At 42.5% G+C, this 25,739-nt stretch overlaps 1 protein-coding gene across 1 annotated transcript in view; it reads left to right on the top strand.

The window, feature by feature from the left end:
- Window positions 1-2,260: 2,260 nt before the first annotated feature.
- Window positions 2,261-25,739, top strand: part of LOC108090254 (pneumococcal serine-rich repeat protein) — a 76,632-nt gene continuing 53,153 nt past the window's right edge. Inside the window, 8 exon segments of the mRNA XM_043208019.1 lie at window positions 2,261-2,299; window positions 16,446-17,680; window positions 17,683-17,961; window positions 19,502-20,186; window positions 20,253-20,358; window positions 21,047-21,190; window positions 22,335-22,410; window positions 22,473-22,602. Of these exon segments, the coding sequence (XP_043063954.1) occupies window positions 16,865-17,680; window positions 17,683-17,961; window positions 19,502-20,186; window positions 20,253-20,358; window positions 21,047-21,190; window positions 22,335-22,410; window positions 22,473-22,602 (2,236 nt within the window). The 5' untranslated portion in view covers window positions 2,261-2,299; window positions 16,446-16,864.

Genomic DNA, 25,739 nt, shown 5'->3' with positions numbered 1-25,739 from the left:
TTTTTGACTTTAAAGGTGCTTTTTTTATAACAAGTTTTTTTACTTAAACAAGTTTAGAAATTTAAATAAATTGGCATAACATAACACATTTAAAAATATTTTTTTAATTTATCAAATCGTTTTACTAAAATTAGGATTATAAGATAGAGTTTAGCTATTAAGATGGTAGTGTTAGACATGACATGAGCTGTGGTCATAACGCTATGGACACTAAACAGAAAGCCTAAAAGCCAGCCAAAACTCAGTAAAAAAGTTTTCAGCGAGTTTGGCTTTTTCACTTTCGCCGTTTGGTATGTTAGTTTTTGGTGCCAAGGGACTTATCATTGATTGCGAGAAGTACCTAAAAAAAACATGGTTTATGACAAAATTACCATTTCTAAGTTTAAGGGCATAGCACAAATAGTTTATGATTTAGCCGCTTTACGTTTACTTACACTTGAATAATAATATTGTTAATACCCCTTTCTAAATATTATATATTTTTGCCCAGATGTTAATTTTAGGTCCGAACAGTTTTTGAAAAGTGAAAATCGTATTGTATTCTTCAAATTCTTAATCCTTGTAATTTATCTTAGTGTTTGCTAATGGACGTGTTAATATTTAACTGATATTTTGGCCAGAGGCTGCGTCAAATGCCTGGTCCTGTGTTCTGGCCACTGCAGTGTAACTGACCTATTGGCCAACTTTATAACCAGCTGCTGTTAGCGCTCTGTTAGCCGGGCTCTCAAGGCTTTCGTCCCAATTGCTACCGCATTGCTGTTGCTCTTTCCATTTCAGTTGGTGTTAAAATTAAATGTTAAATTCCCCGCCCACTCACTTTCGATTTCAGTCGCAGTTCGAGGCCCAAAGCGTTCGCAGCTGTTGCGGTGAGATTGCTAAAAATCGGCGTAAATTAATAACGTGCTAGTCGGGCAACAAATTAAATGTAGCTTAGACTTGAGTTCTTGGCCCCAACGAAGCAATATGCCAAATTAAATGGCGCGTGCTCTCCACAGAAAACAGCAAATGCCAAAGTGTTTGGGTAAAATGTAAATGTGTTCCCAGGTTACTTTTGGCCCGCCATTAGCCAACTTATGTGTATATATGTTTTTACGCACTCACTGCACAACCAACAACAAAAGCTTTTTGGAGGCTGCGCGGGGCGGCCATCTTTGGTAGGCCTCCATTTTTTTGAGCCCCATTTTTTCGGCAACATGTGTTTGTTTCTGTGTGTGATATCAAATTTCCCCATAGTTCCAGCTTTAAAGTAAACGCATAAAATCAGGAGACCAGAAGTGCTTGAGGAAGAGTGTTGGCTATAATAACAGACCGAAAGCCTTAGCGTAAAGTAAGAGTTTTCCGCTTGGGCAGCGGAAGCAGAACCATAAAATGTGCTCTCAACAAACAAAACACGCTAAACACAGGGAGAAAATATCAAAATAAAGGGAATTGCAATAAGTCTTTATAGAATTAAATTCAAGTTTATAAAATTGGCTCCCTAAACTTTTAAAATAATGGAGTTTTAAAATTAAAACTCATTTAACTTACTATAATTAGCCAGAAACATTATGTTTTGACACATTACGTATCCGCCATGTTGGTTGATGAGAAGTGTTACTAAATGTGACCTCGAAGTTAAGTTCTGTATTGTTTTTCATTTCATTGTACTATTAAAATCACTTTTCTGTTAATATTTTCTCAATGTGTACGCAGAAAAACTACAGACTACTTAGCAGCATTCGTCGTAAACATTGTACGCCCAGCCATCCACACACTCAGCCTAGCCACCCATACCCACCCACACACATGCGTAGAGTAACAACAAAGTTGTGATAGAAAACAGATGCTTCAAATATGCAACAGCGTATAAATAACAGACTATAAGGCTAGCCAGATTGGCCAACTGAGTTGCAGGTGTCTCTGTTATTAGCACTGACCTATAGTGTTAGCTTAACATACCGCTGTTAGCTTTGGCAGCGGCGTCGACGTCGGCCGCGACGCAGGCAGAGAGCAGAACCGATGCCAAGGGTAATTCAGTGTTGGGCGAGATTTCCACACGGCGGTCGGTCAGCGGAGGATTTTCCGGGCGCTACTACAGAAATAAGAGAAATATCCATCGTGAAAAAAAGACAACCGCGTTGGTGTGAGTGTGTGTTTGTGTTGGTGAGCTCATAAAAGATTCAACAGCCTGCCGAGCTAAAAAATAAATAAAAAAATAACAACGTGGGTTCGACAAAAAAAAAATAACAAAGTTATACATAAATAGCCACACAGAAACAGAAAAAAATAATGCAAAAGTGTTAAATAAAACAACAGCAAGGTGAGGGGCCATCAAAAAAAGAAGAAAAGAAAACAGGCAGAAATTAAATAAAAACAATCAAATTTAGGATAAAACCGAAATTAACAACATAAAATTTGGCAAGAGCTGTAAAAAGGAGCCCCTTCCCGTCTCTTTCTCGTTCGCTTTCTTTCCTTGGAGTAGTCCCTGAATGTAACGGTAATAAGCAAGCGTGTTTCGAGCAGCATCCTTGTGTGCGTGTGGAGTTCTGCGGCTCCTTTTCGCTCTCTTCTTTCTCCACTTTCTTCCGTCTCCCTCTTCCGCCTCTTTTTCTTTTGGACAGCCTTAACTTTTTCGTTTGTTTGCTGCGAGACATTTATTTGCTCTTTAACGTTTCAGCAGGACCAGGCCTGTTTCGTTCCGGAATTCTTTCTTTCTTTCTCGTTTCCTCTCCTCTCGTTTCGATCCCTACATCTCACTCTTCACTGCGCCCCTTCTGCCTCTCGCCCCGCTCCCCTTTCTGCGTCCCTTTCTCTCTTTTGGGGCCTGGCATGCCGCAAAACAGTTAGTCCAACACTCGAATCTCCACGTTCGTGTGGCCCGCGTGCCTGTGTTGGTGCTTGTATGTAGAGCGAATGAGAAAAAAAATACAGGATAACTTTTGCAACTCGAACTCCTAACGGTCGTATAACAAATTAGGGTTATATTAAAGTATGCCTACAAATTTGACTTATTCTGGTTCTAAGTTCGGTTCATCTAGATAATAAAATAAAAACTTTAAATTACTTTTTAGAATTTTACTTATTTACGAAATGTTGGTACACTAAATCTTCTGAAGTAGTGTATGAGCATATAAAAAATTGTTTAACAACAAAAATTGGTTTTGAAAATTACATATTTTGCTAAAAATTATACTTTTATCGGAAGAAACTGCTTTGCTGATAGCTTTTCACTTGTTAGTTTCAAAAGATAAATGCCTCAAGGTCAAGAGTATCTAAAAATCTTATAATCTGTAATTCAAAAACTATATTTTCGGAAACAGAAATTGGCTTCCATTAGGGATGCTGTACTGTAATATAAATTCGCCCACACAGGCTCGAATGAACATGTACATTCAACAATTTGCTGGCTCCCCATGCCTGGAGATTTTATTTTTTCGTCCTTTACGCCCACCACTTGCCGTGGTGCTGGGAGCCAACGTCAACAAGTTGAAGCTGTTGCCGCTGCCCAGCTAGTCTCGTTAGTGTAGTACGAGTGGCTGTGTGTGTGCGTGAGGGGCGCCCCGAAGTATGCCGCAGATAAGGATAAATCATAAACTGGGCAAGCCTGCTAAGTTCATTTAGATGTCGCAAAGTGACGAGAATCGATGCCAGAGTCATTTGCTAATTGAAAAATTCCTTGCCTGGCACGTTAACCCTTCCACGCAATTAGCCATTTATCTTTGCCCGGGATATGGATCCTAATTAAAATGAATGCACAATTAATTGTCAGACAACAGCCCGAAACTATAAACAAAGCCATGTGTGCGTACATTTATATACGAGGCATATATAAACAGAGTTTTGTAAGCAGCACAAACAGCAGAAATTGTTAGTCTTTGAAGTGAAATTTGATTAAGGTGTTTATACAAGAGAGGGAAACACAAAATAAGAGGTAGAGAGCCAGAGAAAAGAATGAGGCCAAAGAAACATATTTACCCATCGATTCCCATTCGACCAATTTATCCTCGATTTCGGCCTCAATTTTGTCCCCTGGCCATTCAAAGATAAAGTATATAAGTACGAAAAAAATGCAGCTTAAAAGGAATTAGAGGGATAAAATCAAATAATGGCTCCAGGAAATGGTAAATTTATTTTTCCCTTTGTGGGAGGCATTTCACGCATTTTTAATTCGGTTATTGGGCCAACTTAAGCGAGTTAAGAGGGCGGCAGTTCATCAAAGCTGACCAACCCATCCAAACTTTGTCACAAAATATCGTTATCTGATGCTGACACATCATTAAAACTTTTAGCGCCAGATGCTAGAGTGAAGATTATTCGAACAATCGCCGAATCTGTGAGAAGCAATTTAACAAATTCTTGGGCTTGAGCCTTTTCAGTTTCATTGGTTTTTTGCCTCGGCTTGCGAACATCAATCTCTTGGAAATATCTAGAAAGTGATTGGAAGCCAACATGTCGTTTGGGCAATATGACAAAAAACTTGAAACTCTTAGCGATGATGCCTAAGCTTTTGGCTCGTTCATTATAAGCTGCTCTCTGTTCTTTCCGTTAGCCATTTTTTGTTGGTCCTGTTGAATTTTTCCTTTTCACTGAGTGTGTGTGTGTGTGTGTGTGCGTGATGTGTGCCTGATGTGTGTGCATGTGACATGTCTGACGTCTCATTTTCTGCCATATAAACCCGATGCTGGATTTTTGCCTTAATTTGGCATTAGGGCGTTTCAATGGAAACTCATTTGAAACTTTCTTTCGCAAATCTGTGCATAGGCTTCCTGTGCACCCAACAAAAAACGTAATATTTATATGCGCATATTCGGGCGATTGTGTGTGTGTTTCTGCGCCTGACCGAGCACTGCCTCAATATTATTTTTTCGGCCCGGCTCTGTATGAGAATACGGCAGATGTTGGCCCAGGCTGGCGGAAAATACATATATAGAAATGTATATGACGCATGTACTTGGTAACACGCTGCTGTGTTGGCGGTATAAATAATACATCTAAATCAGTATATGGCTTTCGCGTATTGGCCAAACTTCTTTTTCGCAGGAACAACGGCGTACGAACTCCTTAATCATCAATATATGGTATGTCGCGGAGTCGTATATTAAATGCTTTCAAGCCTTTGGGCCGCATTAAGCAAGCAAACCTTGCAAATACCCCAGCTGACCGATTTTTGAACAATAAATCGGCATTGACATTTTGATTCACATTTTACATACGCACTTGTCGTGCCTAATTGATGAGCTCGGTGGATACCTTATGCAGGATATACTGGCCATAAATCATGAGCAAATCATTGCATATTCAATGCAAATTGCGGCAGGCTAATAAATCGCCTGACCTCTATTGATCTTTCCCCACGGCTAGATGCAAAATTAAAAAAAAATTACTAGTCAGAAATGAGCAGCAAATTGTGCCGTATTGAATTAGGCAACAATTCTGTGGTTTCAATGCGGTTTTGCGGGTTGGCCTTGCCAGCTGGCTGTCTCTTGTCTTCGGCAACTATTTTCCGTAATTCCATTTGCTCGGAGCAGGTTGGCAGACAAAATGCAATTAGCATTAACAAGGAAGGCAGCGACAGCAACGAAACCCTTGAAGCCAACCCTTGCAGCTCGACTAAAAAGGAAAAAACCATTTTGGCCACAATTTAAGCAAACATTTACTCAAACAGAATACCGCAACGAATAATATTGGAATGCTCAAGCTAACACGATTTAAATTTCGCTTTAAGCTGCGCTCGATATTTGAACAACCGAATAGGGGAAATTCCAATTAAACTAAATCAACATCAGCATTTACAGTTGGTTAAGTCAAATACAGACGGAATAAAACGAGTAAGTTTCTTTGGTGTATAAACTTCAATATCTTTAATAGCTGTCATTGATTCAAGTAGTTGAACCTGATATAACAAAGATAGTTTGTTAAGGTACACAACGGTTTACCAAAACTTAAAAATAAATTCTCAAATACAGTTTTTGTTCAGCTTAACTTATTTTAAATTGAAAAAGTTTCTAGGCAGTTTCTAATAGTAATAAATGGTTTAAATGAAGCGAAAGTTTCTTCAACAGCACATCCATATTAATGCAAAAGTTTAATAAATGGTTTAAGTTATCTTAGTTTAACAAACATTTTCTCTCTTGGCTTAACTGGTAATCTCTAAGAAGAAAGCCCGGCTCTATTTAGTTTTCTCTGCTTAAATTAAAATGAACTAGTTTGGGTTGACCCAATTTCAGCGGGTTTGTCTTAAGCACTCAGACTGCCAACCAAAACCTCGGTGAAGGCGAATAAGTCAGCTGACAGAATTTGGCCATTAAGGATTCACAAAGGAGGGCAAAAGAGGTCTCTCCTTGTTTCTTTAAGGTGTTTGACAAGTCACAGAATTTCAGACAGCTGGGATATGCAACTGTTGCTCGCGCGGGCCTGTAAGGTAATTGTCGAGCACCTGTAAGTGCCTGCAGCATATGCATATTTGTATGTTCAACTGCCTCGCCAAGTGCCCCACAAATGTTGCTCATACGCCGCATGGTATGGCAAACAATTTCGCAGCCCAGCTTGGCGCAGAAACAACAAACCACAAATTGACATAGCAGTGGTAAAGAGAGTGAAGGGATGAGACTGGGCGAAAGCAGGCATACACTGAAAAAGAAATATTAAAGTCGAAATATATTTTTAAATTAATCTTTATCTAATTAACCTTGAGATTTAAATAGGTGTAAATAGGTATCCTTATAAGTTATCCAAGGGTATGCTTTTCTAGGCATTTAAAAAAAGAAAACACATTTTTTATAAGAAAAGTTTTTATTCATTTTTTAGAGGTAGAAGATTTCTGTGCCAGTCCCACAAAAACTAAACGATTTATATCCCTTGAAATAATTCATCTTTTCGTATTAACAATTCTCGAACAGTCTTAAAAAAACGGCATTATTGTGCTGTGGGATTCTTTGTTGCCCCGTGTGAAATGTGTGGCGCAACATGACATTGACTAACGTGCAACGTGGCAGCAGGAACTCACATGCACACACACTTTCGCGCCCAAGCACGCAGACACATGCAGGCCAACAATTTGTGGCGGTGAAATTTAACACGAACAATTTAATTTCAATAAAAACGCACAGCAGCCAGCGCAACAACAATAACAAAGCCAACGCAAAGACAAAAGGATTGCTCATACGACACGTGTTCTGTCTGTCGGTGAGTGGGTGCGTGTGTGTGTTTTTGTGTTTTTGTGGCACTGGGTGTCGGTGGGGGCGTGCAACATGCATAAATGCAATTTAATTTAATTGCTCAAACTTTTTCCACCTGGGGATTCAGATGTTGATTTGCCACCGAGCGCTAATCTGTGGCACGTAATTCAGGATTAAAGTGCCAAATAAACTATTCCTTTTCCCCCGCACTTTTGTTACTCTAACACATTTTTTCCCATCAATGCAATTGACTGAAAAGTCGCATGAGGAGGGGCGTGGCAGGATGAGGGCGGGTGAATTCCTTTGGTAGCAACGCGTGCTGCAAGGTTACGGCAGTGTGTGTGTGTGTGTGTGTGTGTTTGCCTTTTGTGCACGTGTCTGCGTGTGTGTTTGTGCTTATGTGAGTGCTATGCATACGCCCGAGTTGCTTAAATGTCAGTTTATATCTCAAGGATAAGCTGTTTCGCCCCATGGCTCGGTTTGTTGGGCAACTGATGCCGACTTCTCCTTTACCTTCTGCTTTCATTTTGGCCTGCACCAAGACGCACATAAACATAAATATATAAGCAAACATGGCACACAGATATAGCTGCATGCTGCTTAGGTCGCATTCACACAAGTTATCCTTACACCAAGTTCTCGTATTTTTGTGGCTCATGGGGTGTTGGCCTTAATAAATGCCACTTTAAGCTAACAGCAAGTGCGAGGCTAAAGCGAAATGCTAAAATTGGATTTCAACTGGTGGGTTTGTGGCCAGGTCCCACCCTATCCCAATCGATATGAGATTGCTGCCTTGATTGCCAGAAACTTCCTTTATTCCATCGGAATTCTGAATGACAAATGTGTAATTCATCAGGTTGGAAAATAAAAAATTAAATTAAACAAACCAATATACATTATTTTTTGTTAAATAATGACCATTTTATTTTTGTGGTTAAATAATACTCTTTGTACCAATTTTTCAGTTAAGAACAGCAATATCCAATGTTTGTGATGTTAACCACAATTGATGGTTACATTGAAAAAGAGCTGAATGTGGATTTTGTCTTTTTTTGTGAAAAAGTAAAACATATCATGCAAAAATAACATTTAACTGGATACCAGATTATTTATTTTTCTTAAGGTAAGAGTTACTTAAAATTTTTTAATTTTATTATTTTCTTTTTTTTTTTTTTTGTGAATTATGAAATTGAATGTGAATTTCTTTTAACAATTCGGCTGCCAGTTTTTGGAAATTGAATTAACAACCACTTGTCATGCCTGTTGATGGCATTGAATATTCAATATGGACAATTATAACTCTACTGGAACACTCTGACTATCAGAAATAAATATTTCATATCCGATTGGCATTTGAGTGTCATTAAATAGAGTAATTAATCATCATAAATAACAAAGAATAAAGCCGATTCCAGTCCATGGAAAACTGAATTGGCCATTCTATTTTCCCGCGGTGCCTTAACTGAATCAAAACTTGCCACTTAACGAATTCCGAAAATTTCAATTTACATCTGCCAATGCAGTTGTCTTCCTACGAGGGAGGTCGATTTCCCCAACTCAATTTACTCAATTGCTTCTTGTTTTCGGTAGCCTCACGATTATTTGCAGCGCGTTGAATCGTGGCAACAAAAATGTTGTTTACTCGCTTGAATCTCTGAGTATTTTGCGCACAGTCAGCAGGATATCGGTGGCTGCCGTGGGGGAAGTCAAAGCAAGCAAGCGCCAGCCATCATCTATCCATCCATTCAAGCATTTAACCATTTATCCCGGACGGGGTCGTAATGAGCGTTCGTTAGCAGGAAGACGAGATAAACTTGTTGCAGCGATAAAAAGCTATAAATTTTGCCAGTTTCCCAGTGAGAGTGTGTGTGTGTATGTGAGCGTTCTAATTAATAGCTTGGCGGAGGAAAAGCACCCACACCCACACCCACACACACCCACTTCCCACCCCTTGGCCATCCCACGTATCCAAGGACCGCTAAATGCCAGCAATTAAATAGTACTAAAAATGCGTGAGAAAGTTTCCATGGCAGATGTTGCCAGCGCCTAATTCTTCTGTTTTTCCGTTCGCGGGGGCCAAGTCGAAAATGTTGTTTCATAGCCGGGACCATTAAATTTACAAGTGTTTGGGCATTACCCGCAAGTAAAACATGGGGAAATGCCAGGAAAAACAACGGCAAACGGGCAAACTTTTCTGGGACACGAGCGCAAAAAGGGGAACTTTCAGCGGACTCTACTTGAAGTACGGGCCAAGGTCCGACCAATCCGGCCGCAACAACCAATCCTGGCCAGGCCAATTGTGTAATGCATATTTGATTTGTATTTACGCTCTTTGCGCTCGCAAATCGATTGTCATTTGAGTGCTGCCCCACCGCTTTTCCCCTGCTTCCTGTTCGGTTTGGGAGCGTGAACAAATGTGGCGCCATTACCAACACCAACAGCAGCACAATAACGGCTAAAGCAGCGCCACCAACAAAAACAGCAGCAACAGAAATTTTAAAACAACAATATAAATACTGCAGCGCAACTTTTTCCTCGAACCGAAAGTATCTTGCTCTCGTAGAGTCAATAAAAATGATTGCCCCATATATACGGGTTTAACGCGAGTGGCAGGGTTAACTTGAATGCTGTGGGCATGGACTAGGATTATATTAGAGTTCTTGGGATATTTGCAGATCATTTACAGAAAGATAAATCATTGTGACAAATGGTGTGTCCTAGTTCTGGGAATACATTACAGTTTATTGGACCTTCCTCCATACTTTCGTTAATGGCATTGCATTCAGTCATGTACAAGTAATCATATCCACTAACATCTAACAAGGTCTGCTTATAATTGCAAATAAACATTACCGGTAATGTTACGGATATAATTATATATCGATTATACACGGAATAAGTTGATGGTCAGCAGACGGACTCTTATCCTTTTGAAGTATTATTAACATAAAAATAATTTTTTTTTTTATTAAATTCCACCTAAAGTCCAAGGCTAAAAAGATCATTTTCCCAATTTAAAATTTAAATGAATTCCTATGAAACCTTATCGTGTAATAAATGGACTTAAGTAACCGTGTAGGGCAACGGCAATCGAAGGTTCGCATGACTTTCAGTTGAAATTAATGGAATGCGAGTTTCATTATTTTCTGCTTTTCCTTCGCCGACCTTTCGGTTTCATCGAGCAAGGGCAGCACAACTGGGCTTCCAATTGTGTAGGCTTTCATGCGTATACGCAATATTTGCCCATTTCCCTTTTAGTCGTGGTGTATTTGCTGCGTACATCTTGTACGACAGCGGGTAAATTAAACAGAAAAATTAACCGGAAAAGTAAAAGGTATATATTTAATTGCTTTCGCCCCGGCCCCGTTCGCTTATTGTCGGCTAGACAATGGAATTTTGCTGGGGAGTCCGGAGCCGCGGGCCATTCATAAAAATGCCAAACGCACAATACCGAAACCAATCGAACTGAAACCGGACGGAGTCGAGCAAAGCGGAGCGGAACACAAAGGAAATGCGGTCGAAGAAGGATGAGGGAGGAGGGACGGCGAACAAACACCGAATGAAAACAGCCAGCGTCGTGTAAATATTTAGTTCGAATCGGGTGTTTATATCAACCCCGACACCGAAAAACAAAAATCTCCATTTGATAGTTTGATTTGTGAGAGATATCGAGGGGGGAATGAGGCCGAATCGCAGTCCAGTTGATGTGGCTGATGTATTTTTGAAAGGTCTATAAATACGAGCGGTCCGGCCTGTCTTCGAAAAATAAACAAGACGCGACGCGCATTCCGATGCCTGAGTTCCCCGATGGGAAAACAATTACTCATACGTCATGTGAGCCCCGTTGGAGTTGAGGCCGGGGTTCAAGGTCGGGTCAGGAAACCCGAGATCCCAGCAGCAGCTCGGGGAATTTGTGAACTTGAGCTGATGCAGCACATCAGCGCCAGATGAGAAGGGGGCCGTGTCCACAGTTGTCACAGTTTCCCTGCAACAGTAGCCACTGCAGCAGCAGCACACATACCAAAGTGCCTCGCATGTGCATGCACACGAGCCTGTGTGTCATAAAACTGTCAACCTGCATTTCAGGCGCTCCACAAAAGGCAAAGTTACACCATGGGCTCAAAGCTGGGAAAAATTGCGCAACATTCCTCCAATTATTTATCTTTCTGCATTTTAATTACTTCATTTAGGGGGGAATCAAGTGAGGGACATGTTTATAGACTTGCAAGGGGGCTTATGTAAAGAAACTCAAGGCTTTGTTATTATTCTAGTTTCAGAGTAGAGAAATTGTTTGAGTGAAAGGAGTATTATTTTTAATTACAACGAATGTCAACGAACTGGAAAGTTTTCTTTCAATGTCTACATTTCATATAAAATTTTATTACGTACAATAAAGGCATTATTTTTTTTTCTTGGTTGTATAATATTTAAATGTTTGTTTGTTTTATTTTGAATTGTTCGTAAACAAATTTTAAATTCCGAACTTTGAAACTATGCTTTTGGGTTAACAAAATTTCAATAAAAAACAGTACCTACATTTTAGATAAACTTTGTCTGATCTTTTCCCTTTAGCTTAAGTTCTGAACACAATTGTGTAAAAATTAAATACAACTAATTCAAAAGAAGTCTTAGGATTGACAAACACAAGGGCATGATCAGCGTGTAGAAAATAAACAATATGCCAAATTCCGCTGTGAGATATTCGCCTTACCTGCCAAGTTTCCACCATCTGACTGACACACGTCGCCCATGGTGTTGTGCCTCGTTTTTCCTTTCACAGGCATCGCCTGGCGTTCGGATGCTCTGAATTTCAGCTGTTGCCATTGCCAGGGCCGTGGACATGCACGTGGACTGAACGGAACGAAACGGGGCGGGAGGGGAGGGGTCGGAGATGTAAATGTGTCTGTGGCGCTTTCCGAATATACACGTTGGATGCGATACTGATGTCGGACAATCGGACCTGGCGACAGACGGACGTTTCTTCACAGACAGTTTTCACTAATTATCTGACACGCTGATGGCTGCTGGGCCATGGTAGTTGCACTTGATGCAACGGGGCGGCGGGTCTTTTTGCTGCAGCTCGTTGCGGCCAAGGACTCATTTGAATGTGTGTTGTTCTTGTCCTCTCACACACACAAGCACACACACACTTACGGGCACATGGACTCAGCAACTTTACGTACACATCTCAGAACTCTAATTTCAAAGGTCGTGCCAGTGAAAAGTGAGAGGAAAGGGGGTAAAACGCTGTTTTCAGCTTTATTTTCGTGTCCTTTTTTTCATCTTATTTTTTTTTTTGGTTTGTTTGTCTGACGTCTCTCGTTTCGGTGTCATGTGTTTTAAGCCATGTGCATGTTTTATTTGCCAAACAGCTTTTTTCGTTGCTGTGTGTTTTGTTATGTTTGGGCTGCATCGCTTGGCAAACCGAAAAATATGCGAAGGACAACAGCGAAAAAAGGCGTCAATAATTGAACGCCCCCGGCCGAGAGTTTGGGGCATCGGCGGGAGTATCCAGTATCCAGTATCCAGTGTTCAGTATCGCGTTTCCACCATCGGGCAGCTGAAAGTTGATTAAATTTAAGTATTCGCCAGCTCCGGCTTTTGGTCTGCTTTCCACTTTCTCCCTCTTTCTCTTTCCGTCCGGTTGCAACTCCGGCCATTTGCATTTGCTATTCCATTCTTGATTTGAGCCCGGGTAATTGTGCTGCGAAATTATTAATAATTACGTATTTATGCGATGGCTGGCGGTCCTGGAATTTGGGGCATCCGTTGGCTGTGTGTTGGCCAACGTGGCGTATGCGAAATGCCCTTGATTATCACGTATACGCCATGGACACGTGCGAATTCTAGATTTATTTTTGTCATTTCGTTGGTGTGTGGATTTGTATGTAACTGAATTGGATCACAGCTTCAAAGAGCTCATTTTGAAAATGAATTCAATTTGCATTTTTTGGGAAGACTCCTACCGAAACATAACAATACAGTTTATCAACATAAATTATTTTTCTAGTCGATGGCCTTGTTGCTAGCACTATAGAATGTTATGTTTTTCGTATTCTGATTGAAGTCAAGGCATTTAATTTTTGTTAAAGTTGTTATATTGTTAAAAAACAATAACAATAAAGTTAAGACATTAAAAAATGTATTTTAACCCATATACAATAAGTTCGGAATGTTTAAAATTCAAAGGAACTCACAAATTCCTTTAATCACTAAAGCTATAAAAGCCAAGTTTAGGTGATTTAAACTATTAAAAATTTTGATTTTAAAATCATAGAACTGAAGTTGATATAGGATAAGGTAAATTAAGATGAGTTTGCCCAACTGCTCCGGGACTTGTTATTCGAGTGTCGCCATTAAATAAAACCGTTTAGAGTAAATTGAAACCACTCAGAGCCAGGCGATGTGTGTCGCCAATTAAGAATTTGTTCGGCTCGTCATTGACACCAAACTCCGCAGCCCTGAAAGTTAGCCCGGCGAACACAAACTACCGAATACAATCACATAAATCTAAGGAAAAAAGGCTGTCAACTACTTGGCTAAAAAGTTCAGATGTCCCATTATAAACACACACACACACACACTCTAAGCGGATCGTCAGGAGACAACATTCCTAGAAAAGCCAGAGGCAGCAACAAGCAGAAGTTGTTAACAGTGGCAAAAACATTCGACTGCCTAATGTTGGCCAACAGTTGTTGTGGCAGCTGCGCAGAGCGAGAGGACTCTCTCTCTCTCTCTCTTTTGTCCCGTTCCTCTGCTTCTGCACAACTGTTGAATTTTCCTCTGCCGCGGCGCACAACAGATGTTGCCGCTGTTAACTGTTATTTACTTTTGCGGCAGTGGCAGCAACAGTTATAATTTTTGCCTGGCTTCGTTTTATGTCCTCGGATGATTTATTTTTGTACCGCCTGAGACGGAGGAGGCAGTAGAACTGGTGGCCCTGGCCATAAGGCATGTGGTCTTTGTTTGGATTTATGCGTGTGTGTTTGCGATGCCGCCCCCTTTTCTCCCTTTTCCCCCCTTTCCACTCTCCTCCCCTTCTTCCCCCTTTCCGCATTTCCCGGCGCTGCGTCCCTCGCTCTTTCATTTGCCTAGATTGTTTGCACGCCTGGCTGGTTGGATATTGTGTTTGGGCCAGAGATAAGACGCTTAGGCTGTGCACTCACAAAAATTGTTATTGTTGTCGTTTTTTTTTTTTTTTTTTGCTTGAGGATTGGATTCATGGAAATTGTTCTGTGGTCAGTGAATGGCTTTAAGTCAATTTTCAGTTAAGTCCCAAGGGGATCAAGGTGAATGCCTGTGTGCGACTTGCTTAAGTTTTCAGTTCGGAGTTAAGGTAATTCGATTTCAGTTCATATTTGCTGTGCCGGTTATTTATATAAATTCGTTCAGGTCGAAGGTGAACTTTTGTTTGGAAGCCTTGAGGTGTGAATGAAAGATGGGAAAAACGTAAGGTAAATGCATGCTGAAGGAAAGTTAATAGAAAAGTATGCTTTAATAAATACAAAAAATGAAAACAAAAAAAAGCTATTATAAAAGTGACTGTATTTGATCGCTTTTGTACGTGGCAAAGAGATTCAATTCTTTATACGATATTCTAAATGAGAATAAGAAAGGCTTAGCACTCAATTTAAAATGTTAAAGCGAAGTAACCTATTTTTATTTAAATATAAGAGTCGTAAAGAAAAGAAAGGCAATTAGCTTAACTTGTTTCAAGCAGAAGGGTATGTTTGTTTCTTTTGCTTAAAAAAACTAGAATCACAGAGAAGAGCTGCTTACCTCAGTTTTTCTGCAGTGTACCAATGTGTGCACCGGGGCCACGTATTTGATCCGGTTAACTGAAATTTATGCAAACTGGCGGCTTCAAGTTTTTCTATTACCCAACCATATCGTTTAATTAGCGATTGCTGCACGATTTTCCAGAGCAACGACATGCAAGGATTCAGGGTTCAGGCTTCAGGACTTAGGCTTCAGGGTCTGGTCCGCCCTTTTCATGTTGTGTACCAGCATTATTGTGCATTATTTTCTTCTGTTTTGCATTTAATCATTTTTTAGATGATGGGGCTGCTGCTGTTGATGGCGCCTATTGTGGCGACTCTTTTGTGTGCCATTTGCATCTCGGCTGGCGTCGACATTCACGAACGTGCGACTGAGATTGCAGTGCGACTATGCACTGCGGAAATGAAAACAATATCCATTTCCATTGTAGGTTTTTGTTCGGGGTATATGCATATATATACATGCGAAACGAAGGGCCGCAGAAAGCGCAATGGGGGCCACAAGGGAGTCCTGTCGCTGCCATTTTCCCACGGGCCTAGGGCCCTCGGCTCCCATATACTCCCACATATTTGTATATAGTCACTTTTCACGCTCGGCTTTAACTGTTTCTCGCACTCCCACTTACCTGTCATAGCTCGATGCTCTCGATTCACTTGCTCTGTTTCAGTGATGCCCATTTGGCTTTGGGTTTTTTGTATAGCGAAAATTTAATTGAAATAATAAAGCTGAAACCCAAAAGGAATGTGGAAAATAATAAATTGTAATTATTTGAAAATACAGATCAGTTGTAAGTATTTTTATCTTTGTGAGAATTTGGGTATTTCTTTTTTCTTAAGAATAAAGTTAAAATTTAATCAAGCAATAAATCATCAGGTCTAACTACTAGTACAGACTAGTACATACACTTTGAGAAGCGCTTTATTTATACCTCACTTTTTTTTTTTTTTTTTTGTATGGAAGACAGCTTATGTATGGAAGACAGCTATATGGTCTGCCTCCCTTAAACATACCTAGCGTAGATGGAAAGTCTGAGCTGAAATATTTACCGAGATAATTCCCATATTTTCGCCCCACATTCTGGCGAAGGAATGTGGGTCATCACTGACCACTCGACATTGACTGCTGATAGGATGCCGTGAATGCCGTCCCTCGTGTGTTCATGCTCCTGTTCGCATGAGTGTGTGTGTGTGTGTGTGTGCTCGTGTGGGAGGGTATGCGTGCAACAAGTTGAAATCTGCCACACTCATGCATAATGGAGGCAGACGCGAATCCGAGCCAGAAAAGTGAGCAAAACTATTGGCAAGCTGTCCTCGCTGGCTGGATGCTTTCCCCCCGTTTTCCCCCATTTTTCCACTATATTTCCCCCTTTCCTCTCCCTCTCCTTCTTCTTCTTTTGTGAGTCCTTGAATGCGGCGGGAGTGGGGAAGGCGGGCAGGATATTGGGCGATGATTGTCTATTGAATCGAGTGGGAAAGCGAGTCTAATGTTCCGTAGCTCTTGTTGTTGCAGGTGCAGTCGTCGCCTTTAAGCGCCACTTGATGCCATCGTGACACACAAAGGAGAATCCATTGAAAAGGCAATTGGCGGAAAGGAGAACGGGAGGACGGGAGAACGAGGTAACCAGGCGGCGACGGCGGCGATGACACTGTCGCATCCAAAGACATCGCCACCCAGATGACGGGCAGGCATCAGCAGCAGCATCAGCAGCAGCAGCAGCAGGAGGAGCCTAGGATTCGGGAGCAGAAGCAAAAGCAGAAGCTGAATCACAACCCCGAGGACAAAACAAACTGATCAACGTGTCAACGCGTCGAGTAGAATGCAAATAGGCGCCAAGAACAGCAGCAGAAGCAGCAACAACCGCCTCCAGCCACCAGAGCCCCAGTCTGAGCCACCCAGAGCCAGTTGCAGCCAGTTGCATCTAGGCCAACATGGCGGATGCGGACGATAGCAAGAGTGGGAGTGGCAGCGGCGGAAGCGGGAGTGGCGCGGGCAGTGGCCGCGGTAGTGGCGCCGAGTCCCTGCAGCTGCTGACCAAACTGGACAAGGCCGTCTCCACCAACGATGTCCTGCTGGACCTCCAGCGGGCGCTCACCTACGAGGCCGTCTTCAGCACTCTGGTGGAGCACAAGATGCAGGCCCTCAAGCGGGACTACGAGGAGCACAAGCGGGCGAAGCGGCGCAAGCGGAAGTCCATCGGTCGCATCTTTCTGCCCAGAAAGCTCTTTGGGAGCGGCAGTCGTCGTTCCAGCAGGGAGGATACCCCGCCATTGGCGGAGGAGCAGCGCCAGGTGGAGCAATCCCTACCAGCCACGAGTAGCGGGAAGGCGGGAAGGAGAGCCAAGACAAAAGCCCGCACCCGAAGCGACGACATCGAGGAGGCCTCCGGTTCACTGGCCAGTCCACCGAGAGCGCATCCGAAGCGAGCGGAGAACCTGGAGGACAGCCTGGCCAGCACGCTGAGCAACTCCTCGGGAGCCCAGCGGCAGCAGAGGCACAGCCACAGCCTGCTGGTCCGGGCCCAGACCCACACGCCTGCACACCAGGTGGACGTGGAGGCGGAGCGGCGGTCCATCGGCTCCGAGGGGGAGATCAGATCGAGGACCCAGCTCCCCGGCAAACATTCCACAACGATCCACAACGGCGAGTCGGACCTACTGCCCCCGATCTCCGGACACGACAATACCTCGACGACTGCCACAGCAACTGCCACAGCGACCGCCACGGGGGAGTCGCCTCGAGCGGCGGAGGGGGAGTCCTGCACAGCTCCACGTTGGCGGACGACAGCCTGACCGCCTCGCTGCACGGCAGCCTCGAGAGCCTCTCGTACAGCAGCTCCCGCTGCACCGTCAGCTTCGGCGGCGCGGAGGTGATCACCGCCTCTGGAACGGAGGCGGAGTCACGGGAGCGGGCGCGGCTCGCCAAGAGACTGAGGATCCTGGAGGCCAAGTCGATCAGCGCCCAGTGCAGCCCCATCTTCCCCAGGCACGTGGTGCGCTCGTTTCCGCTGCAGTCGCCCCAACAAGCGGTGAGTAATTATGATGCAGTGATCAAATCCCACCATCGTACTTTTCCCCTGAAATTCTGTTCTGCGTGAATAAGCAATTTAGCTTGCTATGAAAATCTATTAAAATTCTATACTTAGATGATGATATCTGGTGAAGGTTTTTATACCCTTGCAGAGCAAAGGGTATTATAATTTTGGCCAGAAGTTTGCAACGCAGTGAAGGAGTCACCTCAGACCCCATAAAGTATATATATTCTTGATCAGCATCACGATCTGAGTCGAAATACGTCTGTACGTCTGTCCGTCTGTCCGTCTGTCCGTCTGTCCGTCTGTCCGTCTGTCCGTCTGTCTGTCTGTCCGTCTGTCCGTCTGTCCGTCTGTCCTCCTGTCCGTTTCTGCCTAAACTAGTCTCTCAGTTTTAAAGCTATCTTGCTGAAACTTTCCCAAAAGATGTGTAGTTATTGCACGCAGTATATAAGTCGGAACGAGCCGGATCGGCCGACTATATCGGATAGCTCCCATACAAGAGGTCAAAAAAATAAAGGATAAAAAATTATTACGCCGTTGTTTTTGATCAGATCGACTTGAATTCTTCAAGATGGCGTTTTCTAACGGTTATTAAATTTCGGATTAAATTTTATCAAAATCGAATAACCCTATCATATAGCTGCCATAGGAAAGATCAAAAAATATATATAGAAATAATGGCAAAATAATCATAACGTTGTTGTTTTTTATTCCACGAGCATGATTTTTACAACATCGACTTTATGAACTACCCTTGAACCGAGAAAAAAATTTCATCAAAATCGGACGACTATATCATATAGCTGCCATATGAACAATAGTCGAAAATATGGAAAATTAATAGAAAAGTCTTCATAGCTTCGATGTTGTTAGCCTTTATGTATTTTGTTCGATATGTTTGATGACTGCAAGGGTATATAAGCTTCAGCTTGCCGAAGCTAGCTTCCTTTCTTGTTAAAATATAATACATATAATAACATACCAAAACCATACCGAACCACAATAAAATATATTAAAATTTGTAAATCGGTGAGGAAGGTGGCTCTGGCTTAACTCTTTCATGTTGTCTGTCCTAAACTAACAATATAAACTATTGTACTATCTAGTATTTATCGATCTAAATATGTTTAAAAAGAGAAGTTATGAACAAATTTCAGTTAACTTCCCATTTTTTTAATTTACATGGTATTGTCGTTCTTAATTTCAACAAATAAAATATTGCAACTCTGAAATCGTAATCTTTTGGTAACGTTTTATTGAGATCTCTGTTAAAGATTGACATTCTAAATCATCTCAGATGGTGATGCTGATTAACAATATAACATATTCATGGAGTCCGAATGGACTCGTTCACGAAATTAAAATATCCTCTGCAAAGGAATGGAGACCGCATATTGTCATGCTGGTTAAATACAACTATTAAACTTGATACCACAATATTCTGTCTAGCGGAAAACCATAATTGTATATTTTGTGTGTGCTGTGTTGTGGCAAATGTATTAAAATGTAGACTGATTACTTGTCTATTCCCCAGCGCCTGCATATCAATGTTCCCTCCAGTTTGGCAAAGCCGCAGCAGCAGTTGCAACAACATCAGCCGCAACCCCACGTGGCCTTGGAGATCGAGACGCTGCCGGCTCCCCTTCCGCAGCGAAGGCGACTGCTGCCCAAGCAGATATCCTGCACGGAAAGCGGGGCGGCTGGAAACTTTGGAGGGGCAGGAGGAGGCGGAGGAGGAGCGGAGGCCTACACCCGGTACTTCTCCCGCCAGAACACCTCGGAGGACAGCGCCAATGTGACGGTGAGCACGGTGTTGGCCCAAAGCGACTCCCAGTCGCTGCATGCCACGCCCAGCTACGCAAATACGCCCCCGGCGAGGGGCAGCAGGAATCAGGAGCGCCGCAAGTCGCGCAGCACGGGACTCCTGGCTGTCCGTCCGACATTCGGCGCGGATCCCGGCGCCGTGGTGATTCCAATGGAGGACGGCAGTGAGGAGAGGGCCAGGGCGAGGACTTTGGTGGCCGAAAAACTGCACCGGATGACCTCCACGTCGACGGGCTCCAGCGTGGCAGCCACCGGCTGCTGCAGTGCGGCGAAGCCGAAGGAGAGGCCGAGCGAAGCCTTCAGGCCGTCCGCGATGCCCTCCTCCTCCGCGGCAATGGCAGCGGCCCAGAGCACGGGCAGCGACGACGAGTACCGCCGGCGGAAGCGGAAGTACAGTAAGTGACAGCGAGCCGAAACGAGAGGGTTCCTCAATCATTCAGACTCCCTTCCCTCTCCCCCAGAGCGCCATCATCGCTGCTCGGATCCCGCGTTGGTCTATCCCACGCCCAGCGGTCTCCAGCACTATGTGCACGTGCTCGGCATCAATCCGGACACCCAGCAACCCATGTAAGTCCTCTCGGAGAAAGGATAATATAAGGACAGTTGTAAAGCACATCTATGTTTACTCTTTCAATGAAAAATGACTTAAAGAATTAATTACATTTGCCTTTTTAATTTATTGGTCAACTCATTAATGCGTTATTAATGGGCTATAAATACATGCTGACCAATTCAAGGCTTTGTAGAAAATATTATTTACTGGCGGTTAACCAATGTTAATTGATAGGAAATTAAACATTTTTTAAGGGATTAGGAAAAAATTCTTCCAATAGTTCCAAACAAAAAAAAAGAATCAGTGAAAGCTACTTAAATAATATTGTGAACGTCAATGTTTTTATATTAAAGTTGAATAGAACATTTTTTATTAAACAGGAATTTCTTTTAACCAGTTAAAACAAGAAAAATGTTCTAAAGTAAACGTATAATAACATAACGTAACGTAAAATAATAAAATGTGAACTGAAAGTTTTACTGCTTTAGAAAATGTATGTTATAACCATATGCAATAACTTTTTAATATTACATATAATATATAACAGATATAGTATGCTTTAAAAAACCGCAAAAATGTGAATCTAAACATATTTTTTCGTATTTTTCTAAGTAAACCTTAGGGAAATGTAAATATCAGCAGATTATAGAACGAAAGCCATATTTTTAGCTCGTGGCCACTAATGTAATTTATTATCCGCAGACAATGCCCGTACGGAGAGGACTCGCCCTGCGACCTGCAGCTGGACATGGACTTGGACTTGGACCTGGACCTGGATGCCGATAAAATCGACGACCTTGAGCAGATGGTTCCTAGTGGTCATCAGCGGCATCGCCGAAAGCATCGGTGAGTGAACAACGAAGAGCCGGCCCCCTAGGATTTCCCCCAAATCCTTTTTAGCCATCAAGACACATTGGCCTCGATGGCCTTCTGGCCAGCATCGGCTTGAGTTGAGAAATGATCGGGTGGCACATAAATAATAGCGCATTTTTCGGGGGCCAGCTGATGGATGAATGGTGTCTCAGTGGGACAGCTAGGACACTTTGGACAGGTGCAGCAACAAAGGGCCGGTCGTGGCCTTGGGTTGCACTAATAAATGTCCTGCCGATTGGCGGTGCGATGTTGATGGCGATTGTGATTGCCAAATATGCCTTAATGCGTTGCCCTCCTTTTGAGCCACCGCCCATTTTCCCTTTGGGAGGTTCGCGTGACGTTGAGCAGACAAAAATTGATTGACAAGCTTTGTGCGACTATTTTGTGGGTGGAAAGGCAGGGGATTTAGGTGGCTCAGTGGGTGGATGGGTGGTCGGTCGGTTGGGTGGGGGGTGGGTGTTCACAATGGCATTGACTGTCAGCAGAACGATGTCTGATGTTGTTTCTGCCGCTGCTCTCCTTTTTCCGCCCATCGCCAGGAGCAACTTCCGTTGCAAAAATCGAGCCATGTTGTTCGCAGCGAGTGGTTGTCGGCGGGACGGGGCTGCGGTGCCGGGGAAATTGCGGCAGCTTTGTAATGCGGAAGTTTTGCAAAACCCAAACGGAAATAGAGCAAATATGTTTAAGCTTCTGTTGCAGGTAGGGCTCACATATGTGGCCGAAAGCAGGGAAAGGAGCAGATCCAGGCGCACAAGCTAAAGCTAAAGCTAAACAGATTAATGTGCAAAATTTCTGCTAGAAATAATCATCAAATGGCATTAGAGGCAATGCCAAGTAACTGAAACTTTATTTCCTCTTACAAGCATTTAATCAATTTATGGTGTTCCGAACCAACAACTAATTTCCTCCAGAGGACCTCCAAAATCAATTTAAGCTTGGGAAGGTTTTCAAATCAATAATGTGGCTTGTCGCTTATTTATTGGTTAACTCATTTTGCTCACTATGTTTATAGGAAACTTAGTCAGGCTTTTTAAATTTTAGCGTTTATATTAAGAGAAAGCGTGTGTATTTATATTAAATGTAGTAATGATTAATAATGTATAATCATTATCCGCAGACATCGCCACAAAAAGCGACACCGGCACAAAAAACCAAAGATTTTGGTGCAGGACTTGGACACAGAGGTTGTTAAGGTGGGTAATATCAATAGATCTAAAAGGAGTTTTCCAAATTTGATAATTATATGTCCCTCCAGGTGATCGATCCTCATGATTTGTCGCAGCGTGCGCGCTGGACAATAATTGCCACCGCCTGTTTGTTGCTGCTCATGTGCCTGATGTTGATCGGTGTTACTTTGCGAATGGCTCCGATTATCGATGATATGGGTAAGTCGTAGAGAGAAAGATACCCTTTAAGTTTGTTGCCCGAGAACCAAAATGCTTTATCCCGAATACATTATAAAGTATCTTGTGTACCCCGCTTGCATTGCAGTCCAGTTCTCCTTCTAGATTTTAAGCGAATGTAACTCTAATGGAACAAGTTATCAGGCTTTAAGATATAAAATACATACAACGCGCCTCGTTATTATCCTAGAATCGTTGCTGTGAAAACATTGTAAATACGCATTCTCCGTAGGCACGAATTGATATTTATAAATATACATTTGTTGATATCATATCCAATAGTGCCTTAATATAACGACTACATATCTAATGCCTTGTGTATTGTGTTTTGTTTCGTTATATTTCAAATTTAGAAAACCTAACGAAATGTAAGTACAAGCACAAAAACAAAAAAATTGTTAGTACTCTTAACTTCGGACTATCGAAGTTGGTATAATTCTGCAGAGTTATTTAACTTGGCAAAAAGGATAACCTAAGTCTGTCAAATTTAAAAACTTACTTATGCGGACTTATCAAAAAAGTTTCGTTATGGATGTTTTAAATGGTAGTGATTATTAGTGAAACCCCTATTGAAAGGGACATCCATGTGTTGCTGTTGGAAAGAGCTTTACTGTTATGTTAGCGGGCTGTAAAAAGCTTTAAGCTCCCGTATCCTGTAAGCTTGTGTTATATTTTCGGGACATAGCTTTAAGTTTGGGACATTTACACGCTTTTCAGCTTGAGTTTTGTTTGAGCTAAAGCTTGAGCAAGATTCTTGAGATTTTTGGGTGGAGCTTTTTGGGATGGGCTCAATCTCAATGCCGCCACCCACCGCCCGACGTAACAGCCTCCCGCTGCGTTTATTTGTGCCATTGTGTTGCATAACAACGCAGTAACGGACGCGGAACTAGGACAGTGTATCACATGTTGCATCTCACACAAATACAAACACAAATACAAATACAAACACAAGCAGAACAGCGACGAACCTACACAGGCTCACACTTCGCTCATCCATGCTGCACTCGCATTTGTATTAGTTTCTGTGTTTTTGGCATAGATTTGCGAGCTGCTTGATTTGTGTTCCCGTTGATGTTTGATGTGGATGGGTCGCATCGCCCATCCTCTGTAATTATCAATCATCAATCATGCATGCCTTGGCTCACCTTCATTAGAGTGGTGTGCGATATAATTAGATGTTGATTAGAAGACGGCCTCCCCTCCCCTCCTCTCCCCCTTTAACGCCCCTCACGTTGGAATTGGTCCCCTCTCGAAATTCCTGCTGCGATGGCAGTGCAAACTTTCGGCTGAAAGGCACTGAAACGTCAACAGGCAGCAGCTGGGACTCCTGCGTCTAGTTCTAGTTATACACTGGGCTAGTACTCCTCCCCCTTTCCGCTTTCCCTTTTCCAAGGCGACGCACTTAATCGGCAGCCACGATGGTGGCAGCACAATGGCGCTCACCGCAGCGTGACAGGGCTGGTTAAAACTAATTTGTGTGTTGGCCCGGTTAAGCACAGTGGACCCAAATTCTCATAGAAGCTTATGGACATTTTCCGCCTTGCTTCAATCCTTTTTTATTTGTTCTCTCAAGTCTGCAATGAAGTGCATCTTCTTTTTGTGTCTTTTTAAGAGGGCTTAGTATTTCTAAGAATTCTTTGGCCATGCATTTTAGAGATTACTAACTCTTAGCTGAGATTTCCCCTTTTCCAAATTTAAATATGAATTTTATTTAGTTTTTGAAAGAAAAAGTTAGGAAGTTAACCATATTTGTTTATAAGTCTTGTTGTTTTCAAAGTTTCAAGAAAGTGAATGTTTATTATTTTATTTGTATGCCATCTATTAACACATAATAATGATAGCTACCAACCAAAGAATTCTAATGTTGATTTTTGGATTTAAGCAATTAATCGATTAGGACTGCAAATGTAAGCATTAACGTCACTTCCTCTTTTACGGACACTTGAATCCTTTAGCAAAGGAAACATAAACCCATAATCAGATTAAGAAACAGTTTGCAAAGGGAGGGGGGATAATGGCTCTCAGGTAACTGCAACTGCCACCTCAACACAAAAAGATGCAGAGAAATGACACTTCTAGCCTGCAGGAAAAATATAGATACAAGTGAAAACTGCTTCGATATAATAAAACGAATCAGCGACCTTGAAAAAAACCGCTAAGGGGGTTTTCTTATTTCGTGGCATATAAATTCCATAAATTGAATTGGACGACATAAGTTTGGGATTATTCCATGCAAGATAATGGCTATAGAATCGGGTATAAAAGGTGTGAACCACAGTCCGGGGAAAGGCGCTAACTGCTGCATGCACGAGCGCATTGCCTGGCAAAAATGGCGACCGGGCGAGGCTTCCTGTTCCACTCTGTAATAACGCCCACCGCCCGCCACCCACCTAGGTCGCCCATTTCCCCTCGCTTTTCCTGCTGGTGCGCTCATTGTGAGCAGCGGGTGGAAAATGTGGAATGCTGCTATGCATTTCTTAAACCAAATCAGCGGCCATGACAAAGCAGCTCCGCAAAACCGTGAGTCGGAGTCTCTGTGTGCCCTGCCCTGCCCTGCTGTTTGTCTTTGCTTTGTCCTGGCACTCAAAATAGGCGAAAAGAAAACACCACCAGCCACCTCCACTCTCCGCCGTGGCCACCAGCTGATGACGTTGGAGCCGCTCTTGACTTCGACCCGGCGAAAAGTTTTCCCACTATGCACGCAATTTCCTCGGGAGGAACCATAGTTTGTTGCTCTGTCGCTGGCTGTGTTTTCACTTCTTGCCGCCCCGATGCACAGCGACAAAAGCATAATTACTCCATTTTCGAATTGCCTTTTAAATTTTTCAGTGTCCTCTTTGTTCATGAATATTCGTTGTTCTGTTTTTTTTTTCTATTTCATAAATATTTATAGTGTAATCGCGGGTTGTTTCTTAGGTCGCAAGAAATTTTGAACTCTTTCTTTTAGGGTCAAAGCAAAACTTTACAGCTAACACTGTAAAGTGAATGACCAGCCATATCTTATGTTATGTTTGTTGATACTTGTCGAATTTGCATATAATTATTTTTATTTTGGTTGAGCTTGCTTTGGACGATTGCTCTAAAGCTCGAAATGTAATGTGCATTATAAATATGTAAGA

Source organism: Drosophila ficusphila, unplaced genomic scaffold, assembly GCF_018152265.1.
Source record: "Drosophila ficusphila isolate 14025-0441.05 unplaced genomic scaffold, ASM1815226v1 contig_414, whole genome shotgun sequence".
In the NCBI taxonomy this organism is placed as follows: domain Eukaryota; kingdom Metazoa; phylum Arthropoda; class Insecta; order Diptera; family Drosophilidae; genus Drosophila; species Drosophila ficusphila.
This window is presented reverse-complemented; position numbering and strand designations above follow the sequence as displayed.